Source organism: Silurus meridionalis, chromosome 27, assembly GCF_014805685.1.
Source record: "Silurus meridionalis isolate SWU-2019-XX chromosome 27, ASM1480568v1, whole genome shotgun sequence".
In the NCBI taxonomy this organism is placed as follows: Eukaryota; Metazoa; Chordata; class Actinopteri; order Siluriformes; family Siluridae; genus Silurus; species Silurus meridionalis.
Genome location: NC_060910.1, coordinates 637501 through 650000, shown reverse-complemented (window position 1 = coordinate 650000; position 12500 = coordinate 637501). Strand labels below are relative to the sequence as shown.

General features: G+C 41.4%; 1 protein-coding gene across 1 annotated transcript in view; it reads left to right on the top strand.

The window, feature by feature from the left end:
* fbrsl1 (fibrosin-like 1) overlaps positions 1 to 12500 on the top strand; it is a 242858-nt gene that overhangs the window by 189956 nt on the left and 40402 nt on the right. Inside the window, 1 exon segment of the mRNA XM_046841445.1 lies at positions 7941 to 7989. Within this exon segment, the coding sequence (XP_046697401.1) occupies positions 7941 to 7989 (49 nt within the window).

Here is a 12500-nt window from a genome sequence, read left to right as displayed (position 1 = left end):
CTCATACACACACACACACACACACACACACACACACACACACACACACACACACACACTTCGATCCAATAAGATTTATAAGGACTTCCGGTTCATGTAAAAGTGGGCGGAGTTTGTGTAGAGGATGCTACGAGTGACCAATAAAACACATTTCTGTCTAGGGGTGAAAAACGTTTAACACACACACACACACACACACACACACACACACACACACACGGGTGCTTTTAAACAGGAGAGGTCTTGCACTGTGTGTGTGTGTGTGTGTGTGTGTGTGAGGTTTTTCTGCTTCATACACTTCAGCGCTGCTCAGTGTAGCATCAAATTGAATCAGAAGCCTGAGCGTGTGTGTTAGTAAATGTGTCATTTATGATCTGCTGTAGGTTCTGATGTGTGTGTGTGTGTGTGTGTGTGTGTGTGTGTGTGTGTGTTTCCATTGTAATGTACAGGTAGTGTAGCTGTGATACTCCCCTAAACTTGGATCCCACACACTCGGACACTGATACACTAGGGTATTTGATGGTGGTAACCAACAGTGGCTGTTACACTCGTATTTGTAAAATCTGTTGTTGTGAAACACGAAAACAGTTACAGCCCTCAGTAACCTTGGCAACTGTACACTTCATTCTCACATGTGCAGGCAGTTTTACTGGATCTCAGATACTGATAACTAGAGAAATGTTCAGGTGTCTGTCTCCCTGTCTGTCTCCTTGTCTGTTCACCAGTCTGTCTATCTGTTTGCACATCTGTCTGTTTATTATCACATGTCTGTTTGTCTGTGTTGATCTGTCTGCCTCCTCACCTGTCTGTCTCTTCACCTGTCTGTCTGTCTGTCTGTCTGTCTGTTCAACTGTCTGTCTGGCTCATAGTCTGTTTATTTGCCCGTCTGTGTCTTGAAGAAGAGTCTATGGGTGATGTATAAAAAGAGGTATAGATGGATGAATAGATGGATGGATGAAATGTAAGATAAATGTGTGTATAGATGGATGGATGTGTGGATGGATGTGTGAAATGCTGACTTGTTTTCATCTCCTGAGGTGTAAGGAATGAGAGATAGAGGATGTAGGACAGATTGTTCAGTAAGTAGATAAAGCAGCGCTGTAGGAGCTCTGTCTCGACTGTGTCCCACATACACGTGAGTGATTGAGGTGTTGTGGAGGAAACAGAGAAAATGTAATAGATCTTTCCTGCAGTATGGAAGACTCATGGCTGCAGCAGAGCAGGAATCTGATAGGTCATGTCTTACCATGGCTCTATTTACTCAGGGCAGGAGGCGGGACTTCCTGTAATGGGCGGGGCTTTCCATGTGGAGCGTTCACCTTTCTGTTATCATCCTGCGGCTTTTGGTCAATAACCGCTCACTGTTTTCTCTTTTATCTTATCAGCGGGCTGAAAACGTGTGTGTGTGTGTGTGTGTGTGTGTGTGTGTGTGTGTGTGTTGCAATGTATAGATAACCTGAGTTTAACACACATGCTTTTCTCAGAAAAGGCTAAAAGGTGTGTTTGGGTGTCTGTCCCAGTTCAGTTCAAGGTGTTTATTTATTTACATTTGTTTTCATTTGGAATTTTCTTTCTCAGAATTTTCTCCCCGTGTTCTTTAATACACAAACTGAAACAGTTTTATTCACTTGAACTCGGAGACCCAAACCTGTTCCTGCATGGTGATGCTCCTGTGCACAAATCCAGCTCCATGAAGATCTGCGTTCCATGGTGTTGGAGTGGAAGATCTCCTGCTATAAACTCTATTGAACACCTTTGGGATGAATGTGAACACTGACTGCACCCCAGGAACCTCCTCACCTTCTCACCTACATCACTACCTGACCTCACTAACACACATGTAGCAGAATAAATCTCTAACTAATCGAGTGAACCATCTTCCCAGAAGAGTGGAGTTTATTATAACAGCAAATGGACACAAATGTAGATTGATGTTTAAAAAGGCACATAGCAACCTTATTTTCAGTTGTCTACAAACTTTTGGCCATATATATATATATATATATATATATATATATATATATATATATATATATGTGGCATATAATAAAATTTGAAAGGAAAGCACGAGGGCGATTCAGGGGTTAAACAGAAAAGACCCTCAAATGGTCGCCGTGGTGATGACTGTTGTTGCCAGGCGATGTGTAATCGGCCAATCGCGGGCGAGAAGGAGGCGCTCAGATTTACGGCTGGATTTTACACGGTCACTCAGCAGAATACATTACCATCTTAATGATGTGTGTGTGTGTGTGTGTGTGTGTGTGTGTGTGTGTGTGTGTGTGTGTGAGCGCACCTGTTCTGACCCCCAACACTCTGGCGCGAGAGAGAAACATGACACAGCTTCTGATAAATGAGTGTGGAGGAGGTCAGTGTGGAGAGAGAGAGAGAGAGGCAGAAAGAAGAGTAAGAAAAGGAGAACGAAAACACACATTTGTGTTAATTCACAGGAAAGTTGGGTGTTTTGTCAATGTTACCCTCTAAACACCCCTCAGCTGTGTGTGTGTGTGTGTGTGTGTGTGTGTGTGTGTGTGTGTGTGTTTGTTAGTATAAGAAGACCTGACTTTCTTTCTTTCCTTGTCTAATCCCCCCACTCCTGATATTTTTTTACTCTTTTTTCTTTCTCTCCGGTGAATCAGTCGGTTTTACAGCTGCAGACTGCAGGACCTTGACCTTGTTAACCCCTCCCCGCCCACACACACACACACACACACACACACACACACACACCTTGCTCTGAATTGTGTGCGTGTGTGTGTGTTGAAAGCAGGGAGCTGCTGGTAAACGAGTGCAGCTCTCATATCCCTCGTTCTTGTCTGTCTCAGAAACGTGGCTCGTATTTCCTGTGTTTCTGAAACGTTAATCTCCCTCTGCTTCCTGTGGGGCACACTGGGGTCTCATCTAATCCCCCCACCCCCCCTTTCTACCCCTACACACACACTGCCCTCCTGCCTCTCCCCTGTGTTTGTGTATAACCCCCTCATTAAGGTCACGTTTGTTTGCGACCATGAATCTGAATATAATTTGTTATGTGTGACCTTTGACCTTTAGCTTTGAAGTGTGCAGCAGGAACTATGTCAAACAGAACAAAACACCCTGATCACACACAAACACACACACACACACAAACACACATTTACTTATACAGTCACAAATATATTATTTGTGTAATTAGCGTTAGTCATGTTTTTTGCAGTTTCTCACTTCGCTAATGGCTAATCTGAGATATGGCTATATATTTCTCCTCATTAATCCCAGATATGTCTGCACACAAGTGTCTGCATTTTCTACTCTTCGTCTCATCTGTTTCTCATTTGCTGGCTGTCTACGTTAGAGGGAGGGAAAAGGGGGAGCTGCTGCTGTTTTGTCTGCGTCCAAGTTCTCTCTGTTTATAGGGTACTTTGTTGTTGCAGGCTTGAAAACAGATGCTACAGCAACACCATATCTAACGCTATCCCTGTAGAGCACCGCAGACTCAACTCAATCTCGCCTTTGTCTCCTCTCCTCTTGCCTTACACTTGCTTTAGACTCACCTCAGTTTCACCTCAGTCTCCTATTAGTTTCAGCTCAGTCTCCTATTACTCTCACTTCAGTCTCCTATTAGTCTCACCTCAATCTCCTATTACTCTCACTTCAGTCTCCTGATACTCTCACTTCAGTCTCCTATTAGTCTCACCTCAGTCTCCTATAAGTCTCAACTCAGCATACTATTAGTGTTACCCCAGTCTCCCATTACTCTCATTTCAATCCTTAGCCTCCTATTAGTTTCAACTCAGCCTCCAATTACTCTCACCTCAGTCTCCCATCACTCTCACCTCAGTCACCTACTAGTCTTACCTCAGTCACCCACTACTCTCACCTCAGTCTCCTATTAGTCTTACCTCAGTCTCCTATTACTCTCACCTCAGTCTCCTGTTACTCTCACCTCAGTCTCCTATTACTTCCACCTCAGTTTTGTATTAGTCATACTCCATTACTTTTACTTCAGTCTCCTATTACTCTCACCTCAGTCTCCCATTACTCTCACCTCAGGCACCCACTACTCTCACCTCAGTCTCCTGTTACTCTCACCTCAGTCTTCTGTTACTCTCACCTCAGTCTCCTGTTACTCTCACCTCAGTTTTGTATTAGTCTCACCCCATTACTCTCACTTCAGTCTCCTATTAGTCTCACCTCAGTCTCCCATTATTCTCACCTCAGTCTCCTATTAGTCTCACCTCAGTTTCGTATTAGTCTCACCCCATTACTCTCACTTCAGTCTCCTATTAGTCTCACCTCAGTCTCCAATTACTTTCACCTCAGTCTCCTATTAGTTCACTTCAGTCTTTTCTAAGACTCGTCTGTTTCACCTCAGTCTCCCATTAAGCTCACCTTATCTCCCATTAGTCTCATCTCAGAATTGCCTCAGTCTCTCCTTAGTCTCGTATTAGTCTTCTCACACTCACCTAAATCTCTTAGTCTTGTTTCAGATTTGCCACAGTTGCACCTCAGTCTCCCTTTATTGTCTTAATGTCTCCTCCTTTTTTTTCCAGACTAGACTCAGTCTTTTAGCCTCACCTCAGTCTTGACTTAGACTAGACTAGACTTTTTTGCTTTTAGCCATACCTCAGTCTCCTCTTAGTCTCACATCAGTCTCTTGTTAGTCTCACCTGAGTATCACCTTAGTCTTGCCTTAGTTTCACCTCAGTCTCCTCTTAGTCTCACCTCAGTCTTACCTGAGCACTGCTTTCCTGATTTGGGTGACTGCATGCCAGTGTGGTTATCATTTGATGCTACATTTAACAACAGCGTCATTTCAGTTCATTTAAGTTTTTTCCTTTTAATTTCCTCTCACGTTTAGGTAACGTCAATGTTCCAGATAATTCCGCATCATATTAATTCTCAATTTGGTAAAACACTTAACAACTACATCTCAGCCAGTTATTTTATTAGCCTCAGTCATTAGCTGCCTTGTATACTTTGCGTTTTTAGTTGCCTATCAACCGTTTTCTCACGATGATGTGTAGCGAGAGTTTGATTATTTAGCGTTATTTCTGGCCAATGTGCTTTTACAACGTAAAAACATTTGAACTTAGAAACCACTGTGTTCTGAAGCTGGTGTTAGACATGTCAGTGTGATTAGCGACGGTGTCATTTTCAGTGTCTTTTCTCAATAATTCTGAGGTAAAAGTTGATGTTCCGGACGATACTGTAGGGTGTTTTATTTTCTCTTTGTTGGTATAAATTACTAACAGCTATGTAGCTTATACTTGGTGTCAGTCAGCAACTGCATTGTCATGCTTTTATTTACTTGAAATCTGGTTAGCTAAATGTAATTGCATTTTATTTAAGCATTTTTGATTGTTTTCTCCTCACACCTGAGGTAAATTTTGATGGTACAGATGATTCCGATATACAAACTTGATTCCAAAAAAAGTTGGGACACTGTACAAATTGTGAATAAAAACAGAATGCAATGATGTGGAAGTTTCAAATTTCAATATTTTATTTAGAACACAACATAGACGACATCTCAAATGTTTAAACTGAGAAAATGTTTCATTTTAAGGGAAAAATAAGTTGATTTTAAATTTCATGGCATCAACACATCTGAAAGTAGTTGGGACAAGGCCATGTTTACCACTGTGTGGCGTCCTCTCTTCTCTTTATAACAGTCTGTACACGTCTGGGGACTGAGGAGACAAGTTGCTCAAGTTTAGGAATAGGAATGTTGTCCCATTCTTGTCTAATACAGGCTTCTAGTTGCTCAACTGTCTCAGGTCTTCTTTGTCACATCTTCCTCTATATGATGCGCCAAATGTTTTCTATGGGTGAAAGATCTGGACTGCAGGTTGGACATTTCAGTACCGGATCCTTCTTCTACACAGCCATGATGTTGTAATTGATGCAGTATGTGGTCTGGCATTGTCATGTTGGAAAATGCAAGGTCTTCCCTGAAAGAGATGTCTGGATGGGAGCATATGTTGTTCTAGAACTTGGATATACCTTTCAGCATTGATAGTGCCTTTCCAGATGTGTAAGCTGCCCATGCCACACGCACTCATGCAACCCCATACCATCAGAGATGCAAGCTTCTAAACTGAGCGCTGAGAACAACTTGGGTTGTCCTTGTCCTCTTTAGTCCGGATGACATGGCGTCTCAGTTTTCCAAAAAAAACTTATAATTTTGATTCGTCTGACCACAGAACAGTTTTCCACTTTGCCACAGTCCATTTTAAATGAGCCCTGGCCCAGAGAAAACACCTGAGCTTCTGGATCATGTTTAGATACGGCTTCTTTTGTGACGTATAGAGTTTTAGCCGGCGACGGCGAATGGCACGGTGGATTGTGTTCACCGACAATGTTTTCTGGAAGTATTCCTGAGCCCATGTTGTGATTTCCATTACAGTAGCATTCCTGTATGTGATGCAGTGGTGTCTAAGGGCCTGAAGATCATGGCATCCAGTATGGTTTTCCGGCCTTGACCCTCACACACAGAGATTGTTCCAGATTCTCTGAATCTTTGGATGATATGATGCACTGTAGATGAGAACTTCAAACTCTTTGCATTTCTTCTATGAGAAACTCCTTTCTGATGTTGCTCCACTATTTTTCACCGCAGCATTGGGGGAATTGGTGATCATCTGCTCATCTTGACTTCTGAGAGACACTGCCACTCTGAGAGGCTCTTTTTATACCCAATCATGTTGCCAATTGACCTAATAAGTTGTAAATTGGTCCTCCAGCTGTTACTTATATGTACATTTAACTTTTCCAGCCTCTTATTGCTCCCTGTCCCAACTTTTTTGGATTGTGTAGCTCCCATGAAATCCAAAATGAGACAATATTTGGCGTGACATTTCAAAATGTCTCACTTTCAACATTTGATATTTGATCTATATTTTATTGTGAAAAAAAAATTCACAATTTGTACAGTGTCCCAACTTTTTTGGAATGGGGTTTGTATTTTTACTCGCTCTTTGTCAGTATAAAAAACTTAGCAACTGCATCCTGGGAAATAAATTGTTACCCTCAGTCACTTGCTAGCTTGTACTTATGTTCCTGTTTTCCAGTCACCTAGCAACCGTGCTGTCATGATATTGTTTAAATGTTTGAGTATTTGAGCGTAATTTAGACCGTGTTCTCAGAAGGTTGGGAGACATGTGAAGTGATTAGCAGTGGATGTGAAGTGTCTTTTTCCAGTAATTCACAAAAATGTCTGATGTAAATATTGATGTTCTGGATTATTCTGTCATAATATGTTTGTCTCACTCTACTTTTCACTTCCTCTGAGTCGTTTCTTAGTAATTAAATAAACATATCTGAGGTAAAAGTTGATGTTCTGGTTAATTCTGTGTGGGTATCACTCTCACGCCATACGTTAGAAATTGTATGGACTTTGTGGAGATTTATGAAGATTCATTGAGTTGCAAGGGTGTTAGTAAAGTCAGGTACTGATGAAATGGTGAGAAGGTGAGGAGGCCTGGGGTGCAGTCAGTATTCACATTCATCCCATAGAGCTGGCTTTGTGCACAGGAGCATCATCATGCTGGAACAGATTTGGGTCTCCTCGTTCATGTGAAGAGGAAATTTCATGCTCCTGCATCCAAAGACGTCCAATACAATTGTGAAGCTCTGACAGTTCGAAGAAAAAGCACATATGGCTGGAAAATATCATATAATGTTTATTTGTTAGTGATTAGTTAGCTTATACTTCGTGTCAGTTGCTTAGCAACCATGTGCTCATTATTTCATTTGTTTGAAATTTGGTTAGCGGCTGATGCTAAATCTTTTGTATCTGAGGTAAAAGTTAATGTTCCGGATGTTCGTGTTTCTTCTGTGTGTGTGTGTGTGTGTGTGTGTGTGTGTGTGTGTGTGTGTGCGCGTGCGTGTGTGTGTGCGCGTGTGTTTGTGTGTGTAAAATATATTTAGGTAATATTTTAATGGCTTTTTTTCTTTTTCAGGCGTCTGATGTGGGATCAGAAAAGCTCTTTTCCCCGACAGCTTCTAAAGGTGAGACACCACTTTTCTACAAACACTGTTTCTGAAACAAAACGTCTCCTCAGCTGTGGGTCTGAATGTTTTAGCTGGACCTCACCATTTATCTTTCTGAACTCCTCTTCTCTACTCCTTTCCTCCTATCCTTCTCTTCTCCTCTCATCCTCCTCTTCGCTTCTTCTTCTTTTCGCCATTCCTCTCATCCTTTTTTTCTTCCTCTTCTTTCTTCTGTTTCTCTCATGTTCTTCTCTCCTCTTTTCCCCTCTTTTCCTCACATTTTCTCCTTTTCTTCTCCTCCTCTGTTCTACTTTCTGCATTTTCTTGCTCTATTCTCCTCTAATCCCCCATTCCCCTTTCCTCTTTTTCTCTCTCCTCTCACTCTCTTCTCTCCTCTTTTCATCTGCTGCTCCTCTGGTAACAAAATGTTCTCATCACAGAGACGGGAGTGGTTTTAAACACCCTCGTTTTTCTTGCTGCTCCACCCGGACACTTAATGAAGGGGATTTAATGCAAACTGCTGCAGGGAGAATAACGAGGGGCTTAACGAGAAAAACGAAAAACCGATGGACACGCAGATGTGGAGAGATGACAAAAAAACTGTAAAGGAACTACAGTGAAATAAAATGAAAAACAGATACAGAGAGAAAGGAAGTCGTAGAAAAAAGAGAAATGTCCAGGAGAGTAAAACATAAAAAAAGACTAATGTGGAAATGGGATTAAGAAGACTAAATAAAGAGCTGAAGGAAAAACGGAAAATAGAGGGACAGAAATAAAGAATTAGAGACAAGGAGAAGAGAAGAAAAGAAAACAGAGATCATTAAAAAGAAATTAAAAGAGAGCAAACAGAAAATGATGTGAAAGAGAAACAGAAACTGTAAAACAGAGAACCAGAGTGATGTGCAGGAATGATGCAGTGTGTGTGTGTGTGTGTGTGTGAGTGTGTATGTGAGTAAGTGTAAGAAAATGTAAGGGTCTATGTGTAAAGGGTGTCTATGGAATCAGTTACTCAGCTGTGTGTGTGTGTGTGTGTGTGTGTGTGTGTGTGTGTGTGTGTGTGTGTGTGTGTGTGTGCATTTTGATGCAGTTTTCCTCTTTATTTAATCGTTATGTGCACTTTGCAAAGAAAGTGCAGTATTATGAGTAATGTGCAGTAATGTGAATAATGTGCAGTAACGTTACTAATGTGCGATAATATAAGTAATGTGCAGGCATGTGAGAATGTGCGGTAATGTGAGTAATGTGCGGTAACGTGAGCAATGTGCAGTAAGGTGAGTAATGTGCGATAATGTAAATAATGTGTAGGCATGTGAGTAATGTGCGGCCATGTGAGTAATGTGCAGTCATGTGAGTAATGTGCGGTAATGTGAGAAATGTGCGGTAATGTTAGTAATGTGCAGTCATGTGAGTAATGTGCGGTAATGTGAGAAATGTGCAGTAACGCGAGTAATGTGCGGTAATGTGAGTGATGTGCAGAAATGTGCGGTAACGTGAGTAATGTGCGGTAACGTGAGTAATGTGCGGTAGCGTGAGTAATGTGCGGTAACGCGAGTAATGTGCGATAATGTGAGTAATGTGCGGTAATGTGAGTTATGTGCGGTAATGTGAGTAATGTGCAGTATTGTGCATTAATGTGCAGTAATGTGAGTCCTGTGTGGCAATGTGCAGTAATGTGTAGTAATGTCCAGTCATGTGAGTAATGTTTAGTAATGAGAAACGTGCAGTAATGAGTAATGTACAGCATTGTGCGGTAATGTGCAGTAATGTGAGTACTGTGCGGTAATGTGTGGTAATGTGTAGTAATGAGTAATGTGGGTAATGTGCAGTAATGCGCAGTAATTTGAGTAATGTGTAGTAATGTGCATTAATAAGTAATGTGAGTAATGTGCGGTAATGTGCATTAATGAGTAATGTGAGTAATGTGCGGTAATGTGCAGTTATTAGTAATGTGAGTAATGTGCGGTAATGTGCAGTAACGAGGAATCTACAGTAATGTGTGTAATGCGCGGTAATGTGCAGTAATGAGTAATGTGCAGTAATGAGTAATGTGAGTAATGTGCGGTAATTTGCAGTAATGAATAATGTGCAGTAATGTGAGTAATGTGCGGTAATGTGCAGTAATGAGTAATGTAATGTGCAGTAATGTGCAGTAATGAGTAATGTGCAGTAATGAGTAATGTGCAGTAATGAGTAATGTGCAGTAATGAATAATGTGCAGTAATGTGAGTAATGTGCGGTAATGTGCAGTAATGAGTAATGTGCAGTAATGAGTAATGTGCAGTAATGAGTAATGTGCAGTAATGTGCGGTAATTTGCAGTAATGTGCAGTAATGAGTAATGTGCAGTAATGTGAGTAATGTGCGGTAATTTGCAGTAATGTGCGGTAATGTGCAGTAATGAGTAATGTGCAGTAATGTGAGTAATGTGCAGTAATGTGTGTAATGTTTTTCTCTTTCCTTATTGAATCGGTGTTATGCAGTAGTGTGCACTTTTGCAGAAAAAGTGCAGTAATATACAGTAATGTGATGTAATGTGCAGCAACGGAAGTAATGAATGTGTAGCAATGTGTAATAATGTAAATAATGTGCAGTAATGTGAGTAATGTGCAGTAACGTGATTAATGTGCAGTAACGTGATTAATGTGCAGTAATGTGCAGTAACGTGATTAATGTGCAGTAATGTGCAGTAACGTGATTAATGTGCAGTAATGTGAGTAATGTGAGTAATGTGCAGTAATGTGCAGTAACGTGATTAATGTGCAGTAATGTGCAACGTGATTAATGAGCAGTAATGTGCAGTAACTAGATTAATGTGCAGTAATGTGCAGTAACGTGATTAATGTGCAGTAATGTGCAGTAACGTGATTAATGAGCAGTAATGTGCAGTAACTAGATTAATGTGCAGTAATGTGCAGTAACGTGATTAATGAGCAGTAATGTGCAGTAACTAGATTAATGTGCAGTAATGTGCAGTAATGTAAGTAATGTGCAGTAACGCTAGTAATGTGAGTAATGTGCAGTAATATGCGGTAATGTAAGTAATGTGCAGTAATGTGAGTAATGTGCAGTGATGTAAGTAATGTGCGGTAATGTAAGTAATGTGCAGTATTGTGAATAATGTGCGATAATGTGCAGTAATGTGCAGTATTGTGCGTAATGTGCAGTGACGTGAGTAATGTAAGTAATGTGCAGGAATGTGAGTAAGGTGCAGTAACATTAGTAATGTGTAGCAATGGGAGATGTGCAGTAATGGTGTAAATATGATGGGAGTATAACAGTAGTATGATGGACATATGATGTGACTATGATGGAAGTATAATGTGACTATTATTGGAGTATGATGGGATTTTAATGGGAGTATGGAGGGAGTATAGTGGGCGTATGGAGGAGTATGGAGGGTGTATGATGGGAGTATTATAAGAGTATTGAGGAGTATGATGGGAGTAAAATGGGAGTATGATGGGGTTTAATGGGTATATGATGGGAGTATGGAGGTGTATGATGGGAGTATAATAGGAGTATGGAGGAGTATGATGGGAGTATGGAGGGTGTATGATGGGAGTATACTGGGTGTATGATAGGAGTATGGAGGTGTATGATGGGAGTATGGAGGAGTATGATGGGAGTATGATGGGAGTATGGAGGGTGTATGATGGGAGTATAATAGGAGTATGGAGGAGTATGATGGGAGTATGGAGGTGTATGATGGGAGTATACTGGGTGTATGATAGGAGTATGGAGGGTGTATGATGGGAGTATACTGGGAGTATGAAGGGAGTATGATGGGAGTATGGAGGGTGTATGATGGGAGTATAATAGGAGTATGGAGGGAGTATGATGGGAGTATGGAGGGTGTATGATGGGAGTATACTGGGTGTATGATAGGAGTATGGAGGTGTATGATGGGAGTATACTGGGAGTATGAAGGGAGTATGATGGGAGTATGGAGGGTGTATGATGGGAGTATGATGGGAGTATACTGGGAGTATGGAGGGTGTATGATGGGAGTATACTGGGAGTATGATGGGAGTATGGAGGTTGTATGATGGGAGTATGATGGGAGTATACTGGGAGTGTGGAGGAGTATGGAGGGTGTATGATGGGAGTATACTGGGAGTATGATGGGAGTATGGAGGGTGTATGATGGGAGTATACTGGAAGTATGATGGGAGTATGGAGGGTGTATGATGGGAGTATAATGGGAGTATGGAGGGTATGATGGGTGTATGATGGGAGTATGGAGGGAGTATGATGGGTGTATGATGGGAGTAAACTGGGAGTATGGAGGAGTATGATTAGAGTATGGAGGGTGTATGATGGGAGTATGGAGGGTATATGATGGGAGTATGGAGGGTATATGATGGGAGTATGGAGGGTGTATGATGGGAGTATACTGGGAGTATGAAGGGGAAAAAAAGGAAAAAGAGGGTTGTGATGTCACTGTTGAGGAAACTCTTTACTGTGGAAGAACCTCCTGTAGATCTGTAGATTCTGACCAGGGCTGGCACCACTGGGGGTTATTTTGTTTAA